Source organism: Gopherus evgoodei, chromosome 8 (genome assembly GCF_007399415.2).
Source record: "Gopherus evgoodei ecotype Sinaloan lineage chromosome 8, rGopEvg1_v1.p, whole genome shotgun sequence".
Lineage (NCBI taxonomy): Eukaryota > Metazoa > Chordata > Testudines > Testudinidae > Gopherus > Gopherus evgoodei.
Window position 1 is genome coordinate 57,637,325 of NC_044329.1, and position 27,488 is coordinate 57,664,812.

General features: G+C 44.3%; 1 protein-coding gene across 1 annotated transcript in view; it reads left to right on the forward strand.

Annotated features, from left to right (window-relative positions):
- Positions 1–26,689, forward strand: part of LAMC1 (laminin subunit gamma 1) — a 140,950-nt gene extending 114,261 nt beyond the window's left edge. Inside the window, exons 6-28 of the mRNA XM_030572319.1 lie at positions 250–367; positions 520–618; positions 729–865; positions 2,981–3,103; positions 3,210–3,399; positions 3,731–3,843; positions 5,853–6,074; positions 6,297–6,485; positions 8,689–8,934; positions 9,911–10,064; positions 10,537–10,679; positions 11,403–11,581; positions 11,843–11,999; positions 16,566–16,771; positions 17,432–17,511; positions 17,959–18,096; positions 18,343–18,487; positions 19,456–19,605; positions 20,026–20,140; positions 20,688–20,887; positions 21,250–21,408; positions 22,080–22,179; positions 23,740–26,689. Of these exons, the coding sequence (XP_030428179.1) occupies positions 250–367; positions 520–618; positions 729–865; positions 2,981–3,103; positions 3,210–3,399; positions 3,731–3,843; positions 5,853–6,074; positions 6,297–6,485; positions 8,689–8,934; positions 9,911–10,064; positions 10,537–10,679; positions 11,403–11,581; positions 11,843–11,999; positions 16,566–16,771; positions 17,432–17,511; positions 17,959–18,096; positions 18,343–18,487; positions 19,456–19,605; positions 20,026–20,140; positions 20,688–20,887; positions 21,250–21,408; positions 22,080–22,179; positions 23,740–23,996 (3,620 nt within the window). The 3' untranslated portion in view covers positions 23,997–26,689. The remainder of the gene's footprint in view (positions 1–249; positions 368–519; positions 619–728; positions 866–2,980; positions 3,104–3,209; positions 3,400–3,730; positions 3,844–5,852; positions 6,075–6,296; positions 6,486–8,688; positions 8,935–9,910; positions 10,065–10,536; positions 10,680–11,402; positions 11,582–11,842; positions 12,000–16,565; positions 16,772–17,431; positions 17,512–17,958; positions 18,097–18,342; positions 18,488–19,455; positions 19,606–20,025; positions 20,141–20,687; positions 20,888–21,249; positions 21,409–22,079; positions 22,180–23,739) is intronic.
- Positions 26,690–27,488: the final 799 nt, after the last annotated feature.

Sequence of the window (27,488 nt, forward strand, 5' to 3'; positions counted from 1 at the left end):
GCACAGATGTAAAGATATCATTTGAGTGATGTCATGGGAGATACACATTTATGAACCATCATGGAAATCAGATGATACCCTTAGGCTCTTGGCAAGTTTTTCATTCCAGACCTTGGAGTGACACATCACTGTTCTTCTGTTCCCCTCCCGGCATATCCCCCAAAGCTCGCTTAGCACACAGTTTGATCTGCAACAGCTAATGTAATCACACACTCTATTAAAGTTTTCTTTTTTCTCCTGTTCCCGTAGGCTCTCTCAGCACTCAATGTGATAACTATGGCCGGTGCAGCTGCAAACCAGGTGTGATGGGAGATAAATGTGACCGATGCCAGCCAGGGTTCCATTCCCTCTCAGAGGCTGGGTGCAGGTAAGGGATTCTTTTCCTGTAGTTAAAATAGAAGGTGAAGGAGCTACTGCTCAAGAGGGGAGTGTGTGAGTTTTCCAGTAAACTTTCTTCTCTTCTGGTTTCTGTACCCAGTTCTCAATGGGTTTCTTTCTCCTCTCCCCTGTCTCCATCAGGCTGTGTTCATGCAATCCTGCTGGCAGCACAGATGACTGCAGTATTGAAACAGGACGATGTACCTGCAAGGACAACGTGGAGGGATTCCACTGTGAGAGGTGACTTGCCCTTTCAGTAGCTATGTTGCATATGTCTCAGGAGTATTCTTGGTCGCTATGTGTTTTGAAAAAAGATGAAGAAATAACTTCTTACTCTTGCTCATTTTTAGATGTAAACCTGGATTTTTCAATCTGGATCCACCCAATCCGAGGGGCTGCACCCCTTGCTTCTGTTTTGGTCACTCCTCGGTCTGCACCAATGCCGTTGGCTACAGTATCTACAGCATCGTCTCCAACTTCCAGACTGGTAAGGACAGATCTTCCTTTAACTTCAAGGCTGTGCTAGGGACTTCAATCTAAAAATTAACGCTTTCCTTCTGCTCCTCTTCCCCTTTCCCTGTGCTGGGTTACTGTAGCCAAGGCATTCAAACCGTAGGTATCTAAATATGTAGCATCACTTTCAGAAGTGCTGAGTACCTACAATACACATTAAAGTCAATAGGAGATGCTCAGCATCTTCAAACATCAGGTTTTTTTAGATGACCAAATATGGATTTAGGTGCATGACTTCAGGCATCTAGGTTTGAAATGTTTTAACGTATATGTGTACTGAGGATGTAAACATTTCTCTTCATGCTTAATGCCGGCAGCTGGGAGAAGCCATTTGGGCTTCTAAACTTTATAATAAAGCAACTCTTAGGTTTTGAGTTCAGTGTGATTTTGGCAAAATGTGCCTTCTGGCTGCTTCCTGTTGTTTTCATTGGTACTCCTAGAATCAGGGCAAGAATCACTTTTCGTACAATCTCTTTTTGCTTTCATGCAGCAGTAAGCTGTATGGGCTGCTATGCAGCTTGGAAATCATGTTTCTTTATTAAAATTCCTCTGGAAAACATGTTTTATGGAAGCCTGAACTTCCAAGTATGAAAGTCTCTACAAATTTCACAAAACCCCAGATATTTGCAGTTCTCCCACCCCTACTTAGTATTACATTTTTTCTGGTGATAGAGCGGTTTAAAACCTCTGCTCTTTGAAAGTTAGAGAAAATGGTGGGCATAATATGTGTGAAGTTAGCACTTTGTAGGTTCTGGGTTGAACTGGTAACGTAGCAGTTTCTCTTTGTAAAAGGGTGGAAACAATGACACAAACCTTCCTAAAGCATGTTAACACCAGTGCATAAACTGTAAGCTAGAAATTCCCTGGGTGACACATTGTGTTCCATGCGTGATATGGTATCTGTGACGGGTTTGGTCACAGAGAGCTCCTTGGGACTGTCACCTGATTGCTGAAATTACCTCTGAGCCTGTTTTCCACTGCCAGCTTGGGACTCCAGAACCATACCTTGTTGAGCCAGACATGCTTGTCTGCTGCAGCACAGACCCCAATCTGGCCCATGCCCCCAGAGCTGTAGACTGTAACCAAAAACTGCTCAGCAAGTCACCTGTCTCCAGCACCCAGACACCCAGTTTCCAGTGGGATCCAAACCCCAAATAAATCTGCTTTATTCTGTATAAAGCTTATACAGAAACTCATAAATTGCCCACCCTCTATAACACTGATAGAGAGAGATGCACAGCTGTTTGCTCCCCCAGGTATTAATCGCTTACTCTGGGTTAATTAAGAAACAAACGTGATTTTATTAAGTATAAAAAATAGGATTTAAGTGGTTTCGAGCAATAACAGGTGGAACAAAGTAAGTTACCAAGCAAAATAAAACAAAACATGAAAGTCTAAGTCTAATAGATTTAAGAAACCGAATACAGGTAAATCTCACCCTCAGATGTTCCAATAAACTGCTTTCACAGACTAGGCTCCTTCATAGTCTGGGCCCAATCTTTCCCCCCTGCTACAGTTTTTGTTAGTTCCAACTCGGGTGGTAACTAGGGGTTTTCTCATGACTGCCAGCCCGCTTCGTTCTGTTCCACCCCCTTTTATAGCTTTGGCACAAGGTGGGAATCTTTTGTCTCTCTGGGTCCCCACCCCTCCTTCTAAATTGAAAAGCACCAGGTTTAAGATGGATTCCAGTACCAGGTGACATGTCCTGTGAGACCCCAAACCTCCATTCTTTCGGAAGGCTTACAAGTAAACAGAACCATTTACAACCAATTGTTTTAGTTAATGGGAGCCATCAAGATCCTAAGCCACCCTTAATGGCCCACACTTTTTACATAATTACAATAGGACTTCCGAGTAATACTTCATATTTCTAGTTTTAGATACAAGAATGATACATTCATACAAATAGGATGATTGCACTCAGTAGATTATAAGCTTTGTAATGATACCTTACAAGAGACCTTTTGCATGAAGCATATTCCAATTACATTATATTCACACTTATATATATATTTTCATAAAACATATGCAGTGCAACGTCACAGTATATACCTTATAGAGCATTTCCCCTAGTAAATCTGTATTTCAGGGGAGGAAGAGTGGCGTGCTGAACAGCGAGATGGCTCTGAAATTTTACTCCAGTGGAGTGCGGAAACCCAAGACATCTCTGTTATCTCAGACAGCTATTTCCCTATCTATTTCATTGCACCTGGTAAGTAGAGTCAGAGACAAGGTTCTCTCTAAAAATTTACCATGTTATCATATAGTAAATCTTCACTTTTCTGCCCCTAATTATAAGAGTTTTGTTTCTGTTTCAGGCAAGTTTTTGGGCAACCAGGTTTTGAGTTATGCTCAAAATCTGACCTTCTCCTTTCGGGTGGATAGGCGGGACACTCGTCTCTCTGCAGAGGACCTGGTGCTTGAAGGGGCTGGGCTTAGAATATCTGTGCCTCTTATTGCTCAGGGCAATTCCTATCCTAGCGAGAACACAGTGAAGTATGCCTTCAGGTGAGTGAGTGTTCCCTGTAACATGAAAAGAGTTGGGGCTGACTGTGGAGGAAGGAGAGTAATTGCTGTAACAGGAATCTAGCCTGGGGTGGACAGTGTTCTCAGAAGGCACAGTAAGAAAACCAGAACTGTTAAGGCTGTTTTTTTCAAAATAGAATTAACAGTCATGCCATCAGAGGAATGCAGTGCATATGCCCTACTAGTACTACATAGTTATATCCTAAATGTGTTGTAACAGCATATAATTGCTCAAATGGTCCAGTGAAAGAGCACAGCCATCAGCATGTGAAAGCTGTAAGCACAGAAAATGATTCATGCCTCTTCTCCATAGGCTCCATGAAGCAACAGATTACCCGTGGAGGCCTTCTCTTACCCCATTTGAGTTTCAGAAGCTGCTTTACAACTTGACTTCTATCAAGATCCGTGGGACATACAGTGAGAGAAGTGAGTTATTCCACTACTTGGGAAAGTGGGTCTAGGGATGAGATATGGAGAGGTTTCCACAACTGCTGTATATGGGAAAGGAGCAGATTATCTCACTGCTGCAGAATGACAGTGGCTGGCATATTTCAGATCCTAATTATAAATATCTAAGGGTGGTTGGTTGTCAGTCCATGACTCATGCTTTGCATCAATCTGCCTTATGACATCTTGTTTCCTGAGCCACTTGCAGGGTACCTACTCTCACTGTGATATGAATACCCTGCAGTAGACCAAGGATCCACAGTCTCTGTTCCTTTGGGCTTTTTTTTTTTTTTTTTTTTTTAAATGACTTTAGCATTTTTGTCATGACCATGCATAGACCTGATTAATGAAAATCTGGGAGCAGACTAGATTCACTCCAGAATTCTGAAGGAAGTGGTCGCAGAGATGCCAGGATTCGTTAACACAGGGGTGGCCAACCTGTGGCTCCAGAGCCACATGCGGCTCTTCAGAAGTTAATATGTGGCTCCTTGTATAGGCACCAACTCCGGGGCTGGAGCAACAGGTGCCAACTTTCCAATGTGCCAGGGGGTGCTCACTGCTCAACCCCTGGCTCTGCCACAGGCCTGTCCCCACTCCACCCCTTCCCATCCCCTCCCCTGAGCCTGCCATACCCTCACTCTTCTTCCCCCCCTCCCCGATCCTCCTGCACACCACAAAACAGCTGATCAGGACGTGCAGGGAGGGAGGAGGGGCACTGGAGGGGGGGAGAGCTGATGCGGGGGCTGCTGTTGTATTACTGTGGCGTGGCTCTTTGGCAACGTACGTGGGTAAATTCTGGCTCCTTCTCGGGCTCAGGTTGGCCACTCCTGCTTTAACAAGTGTGGCACCTACTCTACTGCTATTACACTTGTAATGTAAAGAGGAAAGAGACAGGAAAACACAAAACCAATGAGAGATAATTGTTCTAAGTGGGAAGGGCCTGATCCCAAAACCTCCCCATTTTACAGAACCTCTGTTTACTTAGAACATAAGAATGGCCATACTGGGTCAGACCAACGGTCCATCTAGCCCAGCATCCTGTCTACCCACAGTGGCCAATGCAGGTGCCCCAGAAGGAGTGAACCTAACAGGTAATGATCAAGTGATCTCTCTCCTGCCATCCATCCCCACCCTCTGACAAACAGAGGCTAAGGACACCATTCCTTGCCCATCCTGGCTAATAGCCATTAATGGACTTAACCTCCATGAATTTATCCAGTTCTCTTTTAAATGCTGTTATAGTCCTAGCCTTCACAACCTCCTCAGGCAACCTACTTCAGTGGGAGTTCCACATAAGGAGGTGCTGTGGGAACTGACTCTGATTAGGGACAACATCGATGGCCTTGAACAGTGTTGAGAGATTTTCATGCTAAAACAAATAGATTTTTTTTAAAAGTAATAACTTTTTAGATTGGGAATCTACAAGAGTTTGAAGTGGAATATTTTTATTGACTTTGGAGGAGAAAAACCCGAAAGAGAGTGGGCAGAGGGATGTCTAGGTAGTTTAATCTTTCTCTTACTGTGAGACTGGTTCTGATGAAGAGTCCACTGCATACAGGGCTTGTCTGTTCTTGTAACAGGGAAGGTTCGGAACCATTCTTGGTTTCTGAATGGAACTATAAACAGTGCACACACAAGGCATGATTTTTACTGCCAAAATGTATTTACACAAATCATGTTCTTTGCACCCTGCTATGTTTTGTGTGACGGCTGTTTGACAAGCTACCAGCTCTACATACCTGTGTATCTCGTCCATGGGGAACTGCCCTCTCTGCTTTCTGGCCTTTGTTCTCTCTGGGTTACCTGGCATCTTTCTCACATCAACCTAAGCAACTGCTGACTTTGCTGCTGAAGTAATAGCAAACACATCTCTTCCGACACTGTGTGGTCTATCTCTGACTTGTGTGTAAATATACTGTATTGGGCTCATATCATACCATTTTTCATGCGTGGGTAATTAAATGCTTCTCTTCCCAATCTCTTTCCAGGTGCTGGATACCTGGATGATGTCACTATTGTGAGCGCTCGTCCTGAGCCAGGAACCCCTGCAACCTGGGTGGAGAGCTGTACCTGCCCAGCTGGATACCATGGGCAATTCTGCGAGCACTGTGCCTCAGGTTATAGGAGGGAGACACCTAGCCTTGGGCCATACAGTCTGTGTGTGCTGTGTACCTGTAATGGGCACAGTGAGAGCTGTGACCCAGAGACTGGTAAGGAGGAAGATTGGGGGCGAAGGGGGCAGCAGGAGATCTGATTTTTTTTTTTTTTGTTTTGTTTCAATTTTTTTTTCTTTCTGTGTGAGGAATGGGATGGGGAAAGTGACTGGAACAATATTAAAAACATACACTGGTATTTTTCTCTCCCCTCCTCCCCCTCCGTGCCTTCCCCCACCCCCCCCCAAAAAAAACCCCACCCACCCCCAAAACCCACAGGTGCTTGCGACTGCAGAGATAACACGGCAGGCCCTCACTGTGAGAAGTGTAGTGATGGGTATTACGGAGATGCAACTACAGGCATTCCCTCAGACTGTCAGCCTTGTCCATGTCCAGGGAGCTCGAGCTGTGCCATAGTGCCCAAGACTAAGGAGGTGGTGTGCACCAACTGTCCTGCTGGAACCGCAGGTGCGTTCTTTATTCAGAGCTTCCACATCCCACCTGCCCAGAGAGAGCCTTCTTACACCCGGTCTGCTGCTTTGCACAGTGAAGAGAAATGAGCAGACCTGATCCCTTCTTTATTTTGTGGTTGCTTTTTTCTTAGCAGACAGCTTGGTAACTAGTAACGAGCTCTTTGTTGCCATAATTCTTGGGATTCTATGAACTGAAAAGAAGCCAAATGTTTCTCTTTCCTGAATGGAGAAATTGAGATTTAGTCTGAGCAAAATCTGAAAATACTTGGGATACATGAGCCATGATAATTTCGGATACTGAGCACTGTTAATCATGTAGAGCTGGGTGGAAAATGGGATAGTCACTAAAACAGGCATGAGAATTTTTATGTTCAAATCAGGATAAAATTAGAGGGCATATTTTCCCTCTGCCAGTCTGGCAGACATTGAATGTTGTTTGCTGCAGCAGGTTTGTTCTGCCTTGGAAGCCATAGGTTGCAATGATTCATCAGGACAGGGCAATTTAATGTACAAATTCATATTGTTTTTTACAGCCTAAACCAAATGTCTGAACAGATATGTATCTTATTTTAAATAGTAAATCGTAAAGCAGATGATGGTGTTAACCCTTTAAGTAATGCTGCTGCCCTCTCCTCCCTCCCAGTGTGTCCCCACTTATGGTGAAGAGCTTGTGATGTGATGGAAGGGAAAGGGGGAGGTTTGCATGTGAAAGAGCTGTCTGGGAAGTAGAGCTTTTAGCTTGTGTGGGGCGGTCTGGCAAACCTTCTGTGGCTTCCATCCCCATCTTAAAGAGGTACAACAGATCAGGGTCACCACTAACATCGTAGGAGGACTTTGGGAAGCAGTGACATTGGGAAGTGGGGAAGAGTATTGAACTGTTTGACAGCTCAGGTAGTTATAGCGAGGGAGTAACTGGGGACAAAGTTTGTCAGGTGCTGCCTAGGGAGACCAAGGGGCTGAGCTGTGTATCGGTGACTGCCTAGGGTGGGGAGCCAGAGTCACTGCAGGGCTGTCTTCTATATGGAGTCTTCTGTCCTTGTTGCAGCATCGCAGCCTCCTGTAATGGAAGTGGGTGTTGAGTGTCCATATATCTGTCTGCTTGCTTTAGCTGATCTCAGTTGTTACAATTAATAGGGGCAGTCATTTTTTGTATTTTATATTTTGGAACTTAGTCTGTGCTGGAGTATAGATTAACTAGCGTGAGACATCTGGAACAGGTCGGAGAACTGTGATATTAAAGTGGCACAAAAATTATGACAAACATGCAGATTGCAAAATTAGTGACTTTTTAGTCCAGTTTCAGAGTAGCAGCCGTGTTAATCTGTATCTGCAAAAAGAACAGGAGTACTTGTGACGCCGTAGAGACTAACAAATTTATTTCAGCATGAGCTTTCGTGAGCTACAGCATCCGAAGAAATGAGCTGTAGCTCACGAAAGCTCATGCTGAAATAAATTTGTTAGTCTCTAAGGTGCCACAAGTACTCCTGTTCTTTTTAGTCCTGTGTTTCTCAATGACTGATCTGTGGACCAGCGCCTGTCCCTGAGATCTCCCTGACACACTTTAGGAAGGGACAAGAGAGTCTCCGGTGCCCAAATGATTGAGAAACTCTGTTTTAAACTTTTTAAGGGGACAGACTATTGAGAAAAACCATATGTGGAAAGTTGTATATTAGTATCTCATTGGCATGTTTCTTAAGAACTAATCAGAGTATTTTTGGAGTGACACAAAGGTTTTTAAATCACAGTTTAACTGGAAATCTAAAGGTAGCTTTAACTATTGGAGGTTGTGACTGAGTCCTCCACGGTAGTGCTTTGAAACATGATCTCTTCCTGGTCACTTCATATCAGATGAGGAAAAAGTGATGAGGGACTCACTTTGCAGGAGAGGCGGTAGGGTAGTGGCTCTCAAACTTCTGTACTGGTGACCTCTTTCATATAGAGAGCCTCTGAGGGCAACCCCCTCTTATAAATTTAAAAACACTTTTTATATATTTAACACCATTATAAATGCTGGAGGCAAAGCGAGGTTTGGGGTGGAGGCTGACAGCTCGTGACCCCCCCCCCCCCCCCATATAAGAACCTTGTGATCCCCTTAGGGATCCCAATCCCCAGTCTGAGAACCCCTGCTGTAAGGGAATCCAGGTTACCTTGTAATCACTGGATGCCTATTGTGACATGTATGTTTGTCCTGCCCCTAGGTAAAAGATGTGAGCTATGTGATGACGGCTATTTTGGAGATCCACTTGGTGAAAATGGCCCTGCCAGGCTTTGCCGTCTCTGCCAGTGCAATGACAACATTGATCCCAATGCCGTGGGGAACTGTAACCGCTTGACAGGGGAATGCCTGAAATGCATCTACAACACAGCTGGCTTCTACTGTGATCGGTGCAAAGATGGTTTTTTTGGGAACCCCTTAGCCTCCAGCCCTGAGGTTAAATGCAAGGGTAAGTGCCTTTCTCAGCTGTTTCACATGAAAATCAGAACCCTTTTCATGGCTACAGGTGCCCCTTCTTAGGCCATGTCTACATCTAAAATTTTGCAGCGCTGGTTGTTACAGCTGTATTAGTACAGCTGTATAGGGCCAGCGCTGCAGAGTGGCCACACTTACAGCAACCAGTGCTGCAAGTGGTGTTAGATGTGGCCACACTGCAGCGCTGTTGGGCGGCTTCAAGGGGGGTTCGGGGAACGCGAGAGCAAACCGGGAAAGGAGACCAGCTTCGCCGCGGTTTGCTCTCGCGTTCCCCGAACCACCCTGCAAACCGCAGGGAAGGAGACCTGCTTGCTCGGGGTTCGGGGAACGCGAGAGCAAGCCGGGGAAGGAGACCAGCTTGATTACCAGAGGCTTCCTCAGGTATGCTGGGATACCTGCTTATTCCATGGAGGTCAAGAAAAGCGCTGGTAAGTGTCTATATTTGATTACCAGCGCTGGATCCTCTACACCCGAGACAAAACGGGAGTACGGCCAGCGCTGCAAACAGGGAGTTGCAGCGCTGGTGGTGCCTTGCAGATGTGTACACCTCCTAAGTTGCAGCGCTGTAACTCCCTCACCAGCGCTGCAACTTTCTGATGTAGACAAGCCCTTAGTCTCACTGGCACATCCTTGGAATGATTGAACGTTTTGGCCCCACAAATCTGCCCTTTTGTGGTCTGTCTTGGCCTGACATCATAATAGGGAAAATGTCAGAATTCCGATTTTGGTGCTGCAGTGCTAGATTTCATACTATGCTGATGGTTCTGGCTTGATAAAATGCAGATGCTGTAAGCCTACCCAGTGACCTGACACAGTGTGGGCATTGAATGTGTTATGGTGGTGCAGTTTAGATTTGGATTCATGTGCTATCTGGCATGTTTGGAGGCTCCTGTCTAATGCTGGTATTCTGCTAATTACTGGGGACATATTCCCCTTTCCATCTCTGGCAGCGTGCAGTTGTAATCCTTATGGCACAGTAAACCAGCAGACAAGCTGCAGTCAAGTAACTGGACAGTGTGAGTGCCTGCCACGTGTCACCGAGAGGGACTGTAGTACCTGTGAGCCTGGCTTCTACAACCTACAGAGTGGACGTGGCTGTGACAGGTGAGGTTGGCCTACAGTTGTGGCAGCGAGTATGGTTGTTTCTTTTGGGGGGGGGGGGGGCACACGGGTCCATACTTAACCCTGATTTCAGCATCCATAACAGGTGGATGGGATTTTCTATAACAGTGATAGGGCAGGAGGAGAGGACTAGTCATGGAGCAGATCTGATAAGGGTTCTATAGAGAAGGGTAATTTATAAATAGAAACCATGTTGTGATTATAGGCGAAGACTGATAGGTGTGGGTTCTGGATCCCATTCCTAGCTCAGTCCCTTCATGGTCTTGCACAGTTCAGTTAACTTCTGTGCCTTGCTTTCCACATCAGAGACAGGCACAGCAATACCCACCTCACATGGGAGGTGTAAGGCTTACTGCTTGCATAGGACCTCTGAGATCCTCAAATGAAAGGTGAAAGTGCAGCCTGTTGTGTTTGCTGTTTTTTTTGTCACTTGAAATATCATCTCCTTCAATAGGTGCGACTGCCATCCACTGGGTTCCACCGATGGCCATTGTGACATACACACAGGGCAGTGTGAGTGTCAACCAGGCATCACTGGGCAGCGCTGTGAGAGATGTGAGGTCAACCACTTTGGATTCGGACCTGAAGGCTGCAAACGTAAGTGATGGTGGGTTGGAGAATGAGGGGAAGTGGAAACCAACACAACGTCTCCATTTTCTCATCCTCTCCATGCCTGTCAGCTGCTGCCTTCTTCTCACTTCACTAGCCCCATGTTTAATGTGACAAACAAAGGTTGTCTTATTGTGTCCACATCCCGGACAGTGGTTGGGACCTGGTCCCAGTGAGGGTGTTTTGAATCTTGATTTATTTGTAAGTGTTTCTTTTTCTGTCTCTGGGGAGCTCTGATTGCATTTACTTGTAGACATCTACTTCTTTTTGGCATAAACACTTGCTCTGAATATTTTTCCAGAACAGTTCTGTTTTCTGCTCTCTAAGCTCCTGCATCTCTACTCTGGAATGTGCCCATAAGTTGCTAACTCAGTCCTGAGAAGAAACAAAGTTTAAATGTGATACAAATTTAGGGCTGGATCTACTCTTCTTTTCAACTTCCTTGTACTGTGAGAGCAAATTAACTATTTACAGATCATTCTAATGAGATGGACCAATACAGAGAGGTCAGTTTGTGGGGCATTGGTGTGAATAGTGTCTCAAACTGAGAAGTTACATCTTGTGCTTTGCCTAATACAGTGCACAGAAGTGTCAAGCCTCAAACTGTGTGCTGCTGTGTTGTTCTTTCAGAGAACAGTCTGCAGTTCAGAGCAGTTCTCGGTCTGTCTTTCTCCCAGCCAGTCTAATTCCCATGCTTTAACTTTTATGCAGCATGTGACTGTGACACCGAGGGCTCTCGCTCCCTCCAGTGCAAGGAGGATGGTCGCTGTGAGTGTAAGGAAGGCTTTGTGGGGAGCCGTTGTGACCAGTGTGAAGAGAATTATTTCTACAATCGGTCCTGGCCTGGCTGTCAAGAATGTCCTGCGTGCTATAGACTGGTTAGAGATAAGGTAAGACCTGCAATGTAATGTTCTGCTTGTCTCCTGTTACTGTTGGAGGCTGACAGACACCAAGCAGAATACCCCTCTGCTGCTTGCTGGGGGATGAACTCTTCCGAGAGAGACAGACATGGATCTAGATGTACTTGCATGGAGATTCTCACACGGTGTCTGAGCGACACCTCCTGGAAGCTGAAACAACTGACAAGTACTTTGTCTGTCAGCTTTTGGAAGGAGGCTGTTTATTTCTGTCCCCCTATCTCCTTTGCTTAGGTGGCAGAACAACGTGAGAGGCTGCAGGAGCTGGAAAATCTTATAGCAAACCTTGGTACAGGAGATGAAACAGTGACTGATCAGGCCTTTGAGGACAGACTGAAGGAGGCAGAGAGAGATGTCACAGACTTGCTCCGAGATGCACAGAACAGCAAAGGTAGGTTGAACTGGTCTGACAAAGGGTGCCATGGAGCTAACGATTTGCTGTATTCCTAGTCCATTAGGGGAGCAAAGCTTTTTTTTGCTACCACATAATTTGCTTCAGGAGCTGTGAACATTTCAAAATATGGTTGGGGAAGTGTGCATGGGGGGTGGTTGTATTTTGTTCCTGACTGACAGTATTCATGTCTCTGTATAATAAACAAAAATAAAGAGCTGTCTAAAACTGACAAAAAGACAACTGGCCCACACAGAGGAGAGACTAATTTAAAGAGACTTTTACTGATTAACTATGAAAATCTTTCTGCTTGTTTAAAAATAAACATCTCTTAATGTAGGGATGTGTATATTTTCATAGTCTTCACCAGTAGCAATGTTCCCGCTGTTGCTCATAGTCTTCCCAAAGTAATTTCTTTGGGCCTAAACATTCCTTGTTTAGTCTTAGCTCAGAGATGAGTAGGTTATGTTTTCCGGGTTTGGTCAAGCTCGTTTCTCTGTCGGTTCTTATGTTGCCCTCCTCACCCTAGCATGTCTGCATCTTTCAGCAGTTTGCTAAGTGTTGTGGCTTACGTTAGGTATATGCATGTTTTTAAATGTACATGTTGTGCATTTGTTAGAAAAGACCGTTGTCAAAGAAACACACCATGAGCTTGGAGCAGAAAGAATGAGACTTGTGGTGGTTCTTAGTTCCTGTGCAAGTTTGTTGCATAGTCTCAGTCCAGCCTTGGAAAAAGCTCTGTTTTCTACACAGACGAGCTTTACCCTCTTGGTAGAGAGTTCCATGGTGTCCAAGGAGCTGAATTGTCAACCATGGTCTTCATCCCGGAGCTTTTGGCACTCTTTAAAAGATATGCTGGGCCCAGGCCATTGAAGGTCTAGAAGATAAAGACTGTGGGTAGCCAGTATAGAGAGCCAAGGACAGGTCTGATGTGCTTTTAATAGCCCTTGTTGAGGATGACACATGCTGCAGAATTTTGTGCTAGTTAGGGTTTCTTAGGGGCTGATAGCTTCATCCCCAGGCATATCACATTGCTGTAGTCTAGTGACAAAGGTGTGTATGACCAAAGCAATGTCGCTGTCTGCCAGGATGGAAAGGAGCCTCCTAGCCAACCAGAGATGGTAGAAAGCACTGCACACAGGTGCTGTTGTGCAAGAGCTTAGTGTCGATGAGAAATCCCAGGAGTACTTCTAAACTGCACTCTTAATTGATCAATTGTGGGTGTTTGCCTTCATCCAAAGGAGACTGCACCATGGCTGCACATTCTTCTAAATGCTTTCCACTGCCCACCAGCATCACCTCTGTCTTGCTTGGGTTCAGCTTCAGTCAGCCACTGTTCATCCATGAGCTGATCCCATGCCAGCACTGAAGCCATATTGGTGGCTGTGGTGTGGTCATATGGCAGTGACAGGTATCCATTTCGGTCAGCCTCTGTATCATCTGCATGGTGCTGGCACTTGAGTCCATGTCCTCTGACCATTTCAGGACACACCCACCAGCCAAGGAGGTTGTAGTTTGGATTGATAGTTGTTGGTCTGAGACTCTTGTAGGGTGTCCAGCACTATGAGTGATTGCACTGAACTCTGGGAGTAAAGGTGGACTGTGTGCTGGCCAGCATAGGAGGAGCAAGTCCATGCTGTCTGAGAAACCTTCCCAAATGTGCACAATCATTTAAGAAATTAGGATAATAGTTCTTTGTAGTGCTTGGTGCTGGAACTATATGACCTGCTTATGTAAGTGATTCAAGTGCACAGGTGGTTATAGGATTGGGTCTTTGGTTGGTTTGCTTCCTAGCCCTCATTTGAGGAGTAAATAATTCCCCTTTTACAAAAGTCAATTCAGTGTTTAAATGTTCAGCATTGTTACTGTTTGAGGGGTCTTGTGGCTCCTTAAGACTCTAAATAGCTTGACCTTAAGCATGCAGGGGTCACTTTACCTTTGGGGTCTCCTAGGGTATGTCTGCACAGCATTTTGAAGCTAGTGGGAGCCTCAGGCTTGGGATAGTGGGGCTCATGCTGGTGTACTAAAGATGACTCAATAGACAGCTCTTCAAAGTTGGGGCTTGGGCGTGAGCCACTGGGGCCTTGGGAGGGCTGAGCTCCAGCCCGAGCCATAGCTTCAAAGTGCTGTCTCCAAAGGTGTATGTAGAGTGCTAAAATGAGTCCCACTTCTCCTTGAGCCTGTCTATCTGGGCTGGGAGGCTCGCTCCCATTCAGTCCAAAATGCAGTGTAGACATACCCTCAGGTTACCTGCATCTCAGGAAAGGCTGTGAAGCTAAAGTGCACTAGTGTAATAGGGAGAGCTCCAGGTTTTTTGCTTTTTTTTGCTCCTCTCTGAAATAAAGAAAAGGCAAATTAAGTGCAGAAATGGTTAGTTCACCATTAAAGTTAAGAGAACAGGGACTCAAAAAACCTCATGTCAATTTCCTGAACCACATTAATGTGAACACTTGGTGCATGTGTAGTATTTTCTGTCTGAATATATAGTTTAATAAATGAAAACTTGTTATATGTTCACATTAAAACCTCCAGGATGTGTAATGTGGCCAAGGTAACATTGCTATAGAAACCTTAACTCTTGGCTCTCCTGAGGATTTTTGTTCATTTGTAGTTGATTTGTCAGCCTTCATGTTGCTGTTATTTGTTTTTTAAATTAATCTCACTTTATGCACCGAATGTGTATATGTGTGTTTATAGGACACAGTATTAAGATAATGTTAAAGGTCTAGTTTAAAAAACTCAAAACCTAGTTAAGCTAACTCTCTCCTTGGGTGGCCCTGCTGTGTCTTGGTATTCTACCGTATCCATATGATTAGTCACTGTTTCAAGAACTGTAATACTATCATGTTACTTATCAGTTTTAGAATTAGGGTAGGGTTTGGGGAGGCCATGCAGAGGTTTCTACCTTCTATAGCATTGCAGAACCCAGATCCAGAGGGGCTCTCTACCCAGCCATGTGATTGGGAAGTCTTTAGGATGGGGAAGGTACCAGTCTGGTGAATCTTTTGCTGTGTAGATCTGCCAGCTGTTACTCTCCTCCTTGTGGAGCAGGAGAACAAGCTGTGGAGGCTGTTGCATCTCAGGTATGCAATACTGGTTGCAAAGCAGCTTTGGAGCCTGAGGGTGAAGATTCCTTACTCTCTGCGCAGCAGAGAGCAGTGCATGGCTTGGAACGGGTCCGTATGAGGAGAGATTAAAGAGGCTAGGACTTTTCAGCTTGGAAAAGAGGAGACTAAGGGGGGATATGATAGAGGTATATAAAATCATGAGTGATGTGGAGAAAGTGGCTAAGGAAAAGTTATTTACTTATTCCCATAATACAAGAACTAGGTGTTACCAAATGAAATTAATGGGCAGCAGGTTTAAAACAAATAAAGGGAAGTTCTTCACACAGCGCACAGTCAACTTGTGGAACTCCTTGCCTGAGGAGGTTGTGAAGGCTAGGACTAAACAGCGTTTAAAAGAGAACTGGATAAATTCATGGAGGTTAAATCCATTAATGGCTATTAGCCAGGATGGGTAAGGAATGGTGTCCCTAGCCTCTGTTTGTCAGAGGGTAGAGATGATGGCAGGAGAGAGATCACTTGATCATTACCTGTTGGGTTCACTCCCTCTGGGGCACCTGGCATTGGCCACTGTCGGTAGACAGGATATTGGGCTAGATGGACCTTTGGTCTGACCCAGTACAGCCGTTCTTATGTTCTTATGCTTGCCCCTTTATCTGTGCATTTTTGATAGAATTTGAACCTAATACAGTTTTCAAACTGGGGCACGCACCCTTAAGGGGAAGTGTGAAGGAACATCTTTTTCCGGGGGCTGTGGGGTAGCTCTTGCCAGCCCTGCATGGTGGGGCCTGAGCATCACCTCCACCCTTGACTCGCTTGCAGAGACCGTTACATGCACCTTTCTCCACCCTAAAAACCCAAGTAGGGAAGGGCAGGTATTGGCCATGCCCTATTGTTGCAGCCTGGCTGCAAGGTTGAGGAAGCTTTGGCTGTGCCATTGGTCAGTATCAGTGTATTTGGAACTTTACAGGTGTAGGTAATGTAATATAATTAAAGTTGTGATAAGGTCTCTGTTAGGTTTATCAAGCATATTCTTGCATGTCTATTTTTGTCTAGTTAGGGAGGTGCAATCAAAAAATGTAACTTGAAAGGGGGCTCAGCTCCAAAATTTGCAAACTTTTGCCCTAATAGAATAGGTGGAACAACTGTTTCATGCTTTGCACATAATTCATTTGAAAAGCAACTATGCACCTCCTTTATGTGCCAGGTCTTGCATTCAAAGTTCTGGCCAAACGTGCTTACAAACGCTTAGTGACCAGCAGGGCCATTAGAAGGTAGAGGTGTCTTCTTTTCTTGTGGTTTTTGTGCACATTCTTATAATGACTTGGATCGTAAACCAATTACCCTCTCATTTAAAAGGCTCTTCTGGACCCCTTTCAACAAGGGATTAACCTACCAACATGTTGCAGACAGCAGTAGCTTACCAAATGTTTTATTTTTGCAACTCATGCTCCCAGTGTAATTAATTTTGCTTCCTCCCTTTTTATGTTGTTCGCTTCAGATGTGGATCAGGGCCTGATGGATCGTCTCAAGGAAATTAACAGCACTCTGGCAAGTCAGCTTCATCGATTACAGAACATCCAAAATACAGTGAGGGAGACTGAAGGCCTAGCTGAGCAATCCCGAGAACGGGTGCAGGCCACAGAAGACTTGATTGAAGTAGCTTCTAATATGCTAGAGAAGGCAAAGATGGCAGTTGCCAATGTGGTGAGTGTTTTGTGACACAAACTCCTTAATGTGTAGTGTCTTCCTTTTTTTTTTTTTTAGTAGAATAAGGTTCTTAACGTCCTGAGTACATTTCTCGTCCCTGCCCCTCATCACAAACTAGCCCTGAGCTTGGGTTGTAACATTGTGTGTTTAACGTCATAGAGAATCTCATAAATCTGGGCATAAGTTTTGTTAGTGTGTGTGGCACAAACAAATGGGAAAAATATTACTAAATGAAAGGAAACTCTTGGTATTATTCATAGTTTTAAATTTTTTTACTTGCTGTTTACAACAGCATTTGAATTGGAAACGTTTATCTTTGTACAAGATTTGTTGGCTCTTCCATTGTACACTGGGTGAGCTGTGTGTATATCCCAGCACTCATAAACAACCCTAAAGGACTTTGGTAACCACTTTGCCTCCCACTGTGCTCCCCAGTCAATCTCTCTCTCACACAGTCACACATCCTAAACACAATCTTGGAGCATTCGTTTTTGGGGAAGAACCCATGCAAAAAATCACACAGACTTTGCAAACTAATATAAGAAATGAGAAATAGAGCAGTCACATTACGTCTGCAACCCATGACTACGAATAATTTAAAGTGACAATCAAAAGGGAAAATAATAGCTTCTGAAAGGATGTTTGATTTGCTTTCAGTCCATTACCCCACCAGTCTCCAGTGGTGACCCAAACAACATGACACTCTTGGCGGAAGAGGCTCGTAAACTGGCTGAACGGTAAGGCCCAGTGTGCCAGTACAAAGCATCAATGTAAGGGTAGGGCTCTTGCTTTTTGCCTTCTGGAGGGCTCAGTGGGCCCCTGCTGGGAAATGGAAGGCTCACCTTAATTTGCCTGAAACGGAGCGAGCCTCCTTTTGCTCAGTGTGAAGTTGCAGCTGCTTGGATCAACGATGGGGCATTGAATTCTGGGACCTGTAGCCATCAGAGCTGTATATGAGTATTACTGACGAGAGCAACCTTTGGCCTAAACGCAGTGTAAAATCCTAGTAATACCCTGCAATTGCCCTCACAAGCTTTACTGGGTTGTTAGCAGTGTGTTGGGGAGACAGCACCTCTTTATTAGCATCCTAACTGTGGTACTGGGAGAGGAAGGGGAGTGTTAGATGGGAATAAAATTGGCTGCTAATTCTAATTAGATTATTTTCCTTCTGTAATATTGCCCAGACACAAACAAGAAGCTGACAATATTGTGCACATAGCGAAGGCAGCAAATGATACATCCACAGAAGCGTATACATTGCTGTTGAAGACATTGGCAGGAGAGAACCAAACAGCGAGTGACATAGATGAGCTCAACAGGAAGTGAGTCAGTAACAGAGAGCAGATTATTCTCCCCTTGGTTTGAATGGGGAAGGGGGATGGTGCTTATAACAAGATGTCCTCTCTGCTTTGGCTGGTGGGAGGGACCTGCTTTTAAGCAGTACGTTTCATGTGAGTTCTCTGTTTCAACTTCTGTCTTCACTTCTGTCAAGACAGTTTTATCCCTCCTTTGCTGAGTCAGTAAAAGAATGAAATCATAGGCTAACGGGATACTCTGTTGTCTCTTAGGTATAATCAAGCAAAGAACATTTCTCGAGACCTAGAGAAACAGGCTAATAAGGTGCATGCGGAGGCAGAGGAAGCTGGGAATAAGGCCCTGCAGATCTATGCTAATCTCACCAGTCTTCCTGCTGTGGACTCCAAGGGTCTAGAGGTATCTGAGTCAAGCAACATGTGTGTTCAAAGATCAATGGTGGCAAATATCATAGAATGTCAGGGTTGGAAGGGACCTCAGGAGATCATCTAGTCTAACCCCTGCTCAAAGCAGGGCCAGTCTCCAGATAGATTTTTGCCCCAGATCCCTAAATGGCCCCCTCAAGGATTGAACTCACAGCCCTGGGTTTAGCAGGCCAATGCTCAAACCACTGAGCTATCCCCTCCTCCCCAAACTGGTGTGATAAATTATTAATGCCTTGTTTAGTACTTTGCAAAAAATACTGGAGCCTAACACCTGTATATTTAAGTGCCATGTAATTTTTGTCTGTATGGAATAGTCAGGACTTTGACATTTCAGTCCTCCTCAGAAAGATGTGCACACAGGAAACCGCATGTTTCTCTATTTATCCATTTTTGAAGGATGAAAGACAGAGTCACCTGCTTTTAGGGAATGCAGGAATCTCAGACCTAATGCCAAGCCCTCTAAGCTGTCCCCTTTCCCATTCCCCTCTCCCTCTTCCCTTCCTACCACCACCAAAGAGAGTTTGATGTAAGCTTTCTTACACAGGGACTGTCTCTATATGTGTTCTGTATTGCATTCAGCACAGTGGGGCCCTGATCCTATTAGGAATTTTTTTTAGTATCAAATTACATCTCTACCCCGTTATAACTCTAATTTGGATATAATGCGGTAAAACTGTGCTCCAGGGGGCACAGGGCTGTGCACTCCAGTGGATCAAAGCAAGTTCGATGTAACATGGTTTCATCTATAACGCAGTAAGATTTTTTGGCTCCTGAGGACAGCGTTATATCGAGGTAGAGGTGTAGTAATAACTGAACATGAGGAGTCTAGCTGCAGCTTCTGTCTCTTTTGAGCACTAGAAAGTGCACAGTGTATCTGTCTCCCTGCGAAGAAGTTCTGTTATGTTCACAGAAGCTGGTTTTGTTTTCGATCTCCACATACAGAATGAGGCAAATAAGATCAAGAAGGAAGCAGAGGAGCTGGATCAGCTCATTGACAGGAAGTTGAAGGATTATGAGGATTTGAGAGAGGACATGAAAGGGAAGGAACTGGAAGTGAAGAATCTCTTGGAGAAAGGAAGGACTGAACAACAGGTTAGTTCTGGGTGTGCAGGCTCTTATTTCCTAAAGTGACCCTAAGGAAGCAAATGACAGACTAGATCTGAGAGATTCAAACATTCTTATACTGCTAATAACTGACTTTGTGGACATCACGGTGGGTGGAGAGAGTAAACAGCAGGTTCTGAACACAAGATAGGAAAAGCTCGTGAAAATGTAGTGGTGTTGAGATTCTCATAGGAGGGCATGAGCAACAGCGGACTGTGCTATATTGTGTCATGGGGACAGGTACCCCTTGAATGTGTTATATGGTTGCAGAAGAAGCATAGTCTGTCATCGGTAATGAGCCCTTTTTTGTACTGAGCTGGGATTTGCAGGGCCACTGTGCATTGTGGCATGGCTAGATTTTGTTCTACAGAAGATGAGAATATGCTGAGCTGTGTTATGTATCTCTAGACTGCCGACCAGCTGCTGGCCCGAGCAGATGCTGCCAAAGCTCTGGCTGAAGAAGCTGCCAAGAAGGGAAGAGAGACGCTAGAGGAGGCCAATGACATTCTCAGCAACCTGAGAGGTATAAGAGAGACCTCTAGGGACAATATCTGTACATAGTTTGTATAATGACCAGGCCTCTTCCATCAGAGGCAGACTTGTTTAGGGAGTTGTGTGGTTTAAGCTCTTACCCCTGGAAATTAACTTTTTCATTCAACAGTGGCCATCAACCTACATTGCTAGTCTCCACTTATAATTTAGCATCACTATGCAGCCTGCATATTGAGCCTCAAACCCCCCTGATCCGCAGTCACTGCTATTCTGGAAGCTTGGAGCACTGCATTTGCTAGAAGGGAGAAAGCCAATAATAAACTTGTGCAGTCAATCAGTACATCCTGGGTTAATACCCGTGATACCACCAGCCTGTGTGTCTCCTGTAACAGAAACCGTAGCACTCCTTTCAAAGGCATTGATCAACTTGACCCTCTGTCCCCTATCGTTGTTCTTCCCTCCAATGTAAAGGTAGCATAGGCTGGGCTGCTTGCTAGGCTGCTGGCTATGTTTCCTTGGCCTGACAAGCGTCTGAGCCTTCCAGAGCAGACGCAAAACAATGCCTGAATTTTTATCAGATTTTGACAAGCGTGTGAATGATAACAAGACAGCCGCCGAGGGGGCATTAAAGAAGATTCCTGCCATTACTCAAACCATTGCTGAGGCCAATAATAAGACAAGGCAAGCAGAGCTGGCGCTTGGTAATGCTGCTGATGATGCCAGGGAAGCCAAGAACAAAGCAGACGATGCTGAGAAAATTGCTAATTCTGTCCAGAAGGTGAGACTCACAGCACCGTTTGAGTCACTCTTTGTGAAGTAGTGAAATTAACTGAGTAAATTTCATTCTACTCCTGTCTGTCCTGCTGGGACTATGCACTTCCTTCCCTACTGAATTGTGTTAAGCCCACCGTGAGCTAACACGGTTTTCACTACCCACTGTGTAAAATCCAGGGAGTGAGATTAGTTGCTGTGAAATCTTCTGCTGAATTGTGTGGTTGAGCTTGCCTCCCATCAGAAATGGCACATACAGCAGAGAAACTTGCCCTGGTGCATTATGGGAGAAAGAAAGGAGTGAAGAATTTTCTTTTGTATCCTGCGTGTTCCACCCTTTTTTGAACCTTTTATCTACATTGGCCTTAGAATGCTGCCAGTACAAAGTCTGAGGCCGACAAGACTTTCTCTGATGCGACAGAGCTAGACAAAGAAGTGGATGACATGCTGAAACAGCTGCAAGATGCCGAGAAGGAGCTGAAGAGGAAGCAGGAGGATGCTGATCAGGATATGATGATGGCAGGCATGGTGAGTTATTCTAGGAGCTGACTGCAGTGCGTGGGACAGTAAGAAGAGTGGATACTGGTATCAGTGGTGAGAGTTGGTATGTTGGTTCTGTCATTCTTAGTATCTTATTGACTGTCCTGTTGGAAAAACATCTGGTTTGGATCTCAAGTCCAGTTAGTGACCTTTATTTTTAAACTAAGTTTTGTAAGAGAGAGAAAAAAAACAGGATTAGAATATAATGCCTCTTGTAACTTTAACTATAGAGCACTGGCACAGCTTTATAGTCTGGAGACAGACTTCCATGACCTAAGATTTACCCATCTCTAAACAAAAGAAAGGTTGCAGCCCAATATGGTCTCTGTTGTCCAATGGAAGCCTCCTCCATTATTAGTTTTCCTACAGAAGGCTAATTAATTTCATTTTTATATTGCCCTGCTCTCCACATTCACACATCCAAGCTGTGATTCAGATCTGAGATTGAACGAGGTTGGGGATTATCCTAAACAGAGGAGTCAGGGATGCAAAACAGTGTGTGGAGACATATGAGATTAGCCCTTTGTGTCCTTGGGCAAGTTTCATGATCTAGGAGGGCAAGCATTAGGTGGGGAAGCTTTGCAATGCAGAGAGGCAAATCCATTATGATTCTGACCACTTTGACATCGTTGCATTTACACACACTTCTTTTTCTACAGGCTTCACAGGCTGCCCAAGAGGCAGAAGACAATGCGAGAAAAGCTAAGAACTCTGTTAACAGCTTGCTCACCATCATTGATGACCTTCTGGGACAGTTAGGTAGATATCTAATTTACAACTCTCTCCACTCCTAGCAGAATTCTGCTCCTAAACACACATGCCTTGTTCTTCAGAACATTGTTTTATTGCAGAAGCTGGAAAAAAGTAGCAATTGGATTAGCTTGGCATCTAATGGTCCATTAAATTATTTATTTCTGAATCAGTTTTTGGTGGGTTATCCTCAAAGACTCACTGTGTATGTGCTGTGTTCATTGCTGCTTTGTGTGAGCATTGCAGATTGACTCTTCTAGTTTTGCTGTGTCTGATACTGTTGGCCCTTAAGGTACAAAGAAGGTTGGTGTGTATGTGAGGAGCTCTCTTTGTCCTCATTCATTTCCTGTGCTCAGATTATATTCCTTTCTGCTTTTGGAGACTTAAATACCCATTTTGGTTACTGAATCTCCTATGATGGTCCCCCAGCAGAGAAGGAGAGCAGAGAAATGATGAAAAGCCCTCTAGCTCCTGTTTGGATAAATAGGTTCATGGTCTTAATGTTGCTGCTTTGAGGAGTCTAGAGCCCTTTTGACAAGCATGCCCTGGCTCCTTCAGGAAATGGAAAGCTCCTGTTTGGAGCTGAAATGAAGGGTTGAGAGGAAAAGTAGTCCCTTCCACCCTCTTCTCTCTCAGCCACAGTCACCTACAAAAGGGCACAAACAGAGTTTCTCCAATAGACATTGAAAGTAAAATGAGAGCATCATCTGATTTTAGACACTACCGTAGCCTTCTAAAGGCAACAGAACATCAGGTAATTACAGTGGAAAATATTTTCCCTAATTCATTAAACCCTCTTCTTCCCCCCACGCTGCCCACCCTGGAGTTTAGTCCTTGTGCCATGAACAGCTTGTCGGAAGAACGAATATTCACAATAAATGCCTGGCTTTTTCAAAAGTTCCAAGTTCTGCTACATCCAAAGGCTTGAGTTAGGATTTGCTAAATCCCTCCTATGTTTGCAAAGCCCTAGTGCAGCGACAAGTAGAGAGTAATTAACTATATATTGCACAGTTGTGATTCATTCATAGGTATCATATAACCTTATAAACTATGGAAGTGAAGCTTGTATTAAGAACCTGCAAGACAGAATTTGACCTTTTATGATTAAATTACATTAAAGACAACATTTAAAAATGTATTGAAAACAAAAAGGGCCATATCCTCAGCTTGTATAAAGCAGCAGAAGACTTGGCCCACAATGTGTGCAGTGAGTTAGGATCATTTAAGTCAGCTGTTACCCATGAAGTATAGAGACTGGGTGATAGGCTTCTTATTTATTTGTGGTGGGTTCAGGCAAGTGTGGTGTTTGCATCCAAATACAGAGGAACCCACTTAATTTGAAACGCCACCTTGTGAAGTGTAATGGTAGTTTTGCTTTGTTTCATGGTATTGAAAGTGCCAGTAGCAATTCCAGTTAGTATTAATGCTCTGTGAAAACAGTTATTTCACCGTAAGATGGTTCCACTGTATTAATCCATAATTTGCCCTCTCCTGGATAAGAGCTTGAGAGCAGGCAATAGCCTCCTGAAGTGTTAGTGGAATTCACTGTGTACACTGCTGGTTTTCTAGGGCAGCTGGACCCAGTGGACTTGAACAAACTGAATGAGATTGAGGGTACCTTGAACACAGCCAAAGATCAGATGAAAGATAGTGACCTGGACCGGAAAGTGACCGAATTGGAGGATGCAGCTAGGCGGCAGGACGAAGCCATACAGGCCTACAACAGGGACATTGAGGATATCCTGAAAGACATTAACAACCTGGAAGATATCAAGAAGACCTTACCGTCTGGCTGTTTCAACACCCCGTCCATCGAGAAACCCTAAGAGTGTGCTGGGGGTGGGGGGCATTCCCCCAGTAACTGGTGGAGCAATTGTTTGGCTATGGAGTGCCTTAACACACAGAGTACCTTCTTCGAATCCCCAGTCTCCGCTGCTCACAGTTGCTATCTTCTTTCCAAATCAGGAAAAGTTGCAAAGTTTTAAAGAGAAGCAAATTAAATATCCATTTTGGGGCATCAAAGGGTTTTTTTTATAAATTTTCTCTTCCTCAACACTCCACCTCTGCCCCTCTCTCATACACACTTCCCTTTGATTTGCACAAGGATGTGAAATGTTTTGGACTACTCTTACTGCGGTGCAGAAATGACCACGTGAGCCAGTGTACAGTGGGGCAAACTAGCTCTCCTTTTTTCTCCTCTTCCCCCTAACATGTTAAAACCTCAGTCCCAGAGTTCGCTGTCTCTATGAAGGAAAGGGTTGGCTATCAAAGTATTATTACAATGGCCAGTATAGCTGCACTCATAAAGAACACTAATCCCCTTCCCCAAATGTTAACCATTTTTTAAAAAATCTACGTAAATTAACGGCCAATCAAAATTTTTTGTACCCATCTACCAAATGGTTTAGCATCTTTCTAGAGTGCAGTATATCCATCTACTGAGAGAGATATACAGCCTCTAAAAAGAGCTTGAAGGAGGAAAGGGAGAGGAATAGGGTGATAGGTCTCAACATTACTGTTGGCCTATAAACTAGAAATTTTGTCTCATATCTGTGAACAGCTGCCTAACCTAATACTCCAAGTAGGGAATCTTGCAAGTGATCAGCTCTGATCTCCTCAGTAACAGTCACTAGGAGCCTCAAAAGAAAACTTCCAGGGTTAGAGAGAGAGAGAGAGAGAGACAGATTTTTTTAAAGCCACTAAGATCTTTTTGAAGAAGAAAGCAGAGAGCTCTTACCAGTTAGTCTGTCTAAATATGAAGTTGATGTCTTCAGGTAGAAAATGGGTGTCTAAAATAGAGATGTAAGGGTCTGTCTCTCCATCCTCTTGCTATCAGGGGATAGTATTTTTACACTACAGTAGCAGGCTTGCCTTTGTCCAAGTCAAAAGTCATCCTATCCCTGTTTTCCTGCTGATCTGCCAGTCTTCCTAAAATGGTGCAACACAGATTGTTCAGGCCTAGCTCTGATGGCAGATATCCAGCCCGCGCAGTATTTCACACAGCTGCCACTGCTGCCTCTTTAGAATTTCTGTCCAACTCAATGTCACCTGCTCCCACTTAGTTACGCTACCTTGTTGGTTGGGAGGAGTGGTTGCCTTTAATTCCTCCCCTTTGAGTTTTCTCATTAGATCAGTCTGACACCCCCTGCCTTTCAGATCCATATATATCTATTCTTAAACACTATGCAACTTTGTACGTTTGCGTAGCGGGGAAGAAATTATTATCTGACACACACTGGTGCTATTAATTATTTCAAATTGATATTTTTGAGTGAATGTGGGTTTTTTGTTTTGTGTCTGTTTGTTTTTATCCTGATTATAGAGTGAGGAAGTCCTATCTTTTTGTGTGTGTAAATATACTCAGTCCTATTTCCAGAATGGCACAGTCTGTTCTCCTCTACTTGCTTCCTCTTAACCATCACTACACATGCACCATATATCTCTTCCATTTATTATTCCTTTGGGGTCAGGCATCTCCCCTGGCCAGGCTCCTGCTCTCTTCCTCCTCTCTGTTTTGCAATATCTCTATTCTGTGGTATTAACAATAACCCGCTTGCCTGTGTGTGCAGCCCAACGATGAGGCACCCAACCTCTCTTCCAGAGCCAGCCCCAGCCCCCCGAAGGACTCTAAAGTGTGTAACTCATAAGAAACCAATTACCATCTTTGTTTCTGACTAATGAAAGTGAGATGCTGATTTTAGATGGTTGTGGCTTTGCTCCTGGGAGTTGCAGCACTATTATAGGCCCAGTAGAGGTCTAAATGCTGAATCTGTAGCCTTCCTACATGTGCGAGAAATGAGAGCTCAGTTTGGGGCTCTCTACAGTATCAGGGACAGTGCCACAGGGCAGGGGAGAGTGGTTCCAGGCAGCTCTCATGTGTCCTGCTTCTTTCCCAGAGCGTGTTACAATTTACCAAAAACAGACTTGGAATTACCCTGCCTGTGACTGCTCCTAATCCCACCAGTGGAGGAGAGCTGCCTTTGCCCGTCGCACTTCTGGAACTTTCTGGAAGATATCAGTATTTCCTGGCTGGCTGCTCTGGTCCTGTGGCTGCCTCCTAACCACGTCACCTCTCTGCCAAGGCTCTGGAAAGAGCAGATACAAGAGGCAACACCATGCCCTGGCTGACCTCAGGCGTAAGGTTTCTGGCTTTTCACTTTTTCTTCAGCTGTTTTTAACAGATTTTTATTTTTTAAAAAAAGATCTTTATAAGCAATCTCTTAATACACTACTGCCTTACAGCCCCATTATCTCATTGTATAGGTCCAGTTATTTCTTTGCATAATGTGATGACAAGAAGGCTGCTGGTAGAATGCTGATTGTCACAGGGGAACACACAACAGTTCCCCCATTTTATTCTTGCCTGTGGCCTCCTCCATATGTGCCTTCACTTCAGCTTTTGCCTTAATCTGTGGTCATGCTGTCTGGGGCGGTGAACAAAATGCAACACTTTCAGTTTTTTTATGTATAAAACAGTATTTCTTATTTATAATAAAGTCTGAATATTTGTAACCCCTTATACCGTGAGTTTCTTTGAGTGTTCCTTTATTTGGGGAAGCGGATGATGACTTGGCATGTAAAGTTTGCCTCTAGAAAGCCAATGAAGTCAATATGTGGGTTGGAATACAAACAGCGCCCCCCCCCCTCCCGTTTTTCTGCTGGGATTGTTTTTGTTTATCTGCTTTGAGAGGACCTCACCTAAATCTTCTCTTGGGATTTGTAACAGTGAAGAGATTTTATCTCATGATGAGAACCATGAGAGGAGGAGTCTGACTTCGCTCTTGAGGGAATTGATAAATGGATGCTAACTTTCTCTGAACTTTCGGAGGCAATACATATATGCACTATGTACCTTCTGCTGTCCCTGCTTTGTTTGATGTAGGCGGTAGAGCCCTGCCTGGGACTATTTTTTTTAATCCTGCTCCTGTCCCACCCAGCAATACCTTCTCCCACTCCCACCTGCTCTTGCATTTTTATCCCGCTCCCACCTACAAAATCCCTAGATTCTGCTAGAGAGAGATTATCCCCGCTACTGGGAAAAAAGAAAAAAAAAAGAGGGAGAAAAAGGTCAGTAAATATATATAAAGAAAACATCAGAGTTACAAACACGAGTTATGAACTGACCAGTCAACCACACATCTTATTTGGAATCAGAATTATGCAATCAGGCAGCAGCAGAGACAAAAAAGAGAAATCAAATACAGTTCTGTTCTATGTTAAACATAAAACTACTAAAAAGGAAAGCAGCATTTTTCTTCTACATAGTAAAGTTTCAAAGCTGTATTATGTCAATGTTCAGTTGAAAACAACCATAACGT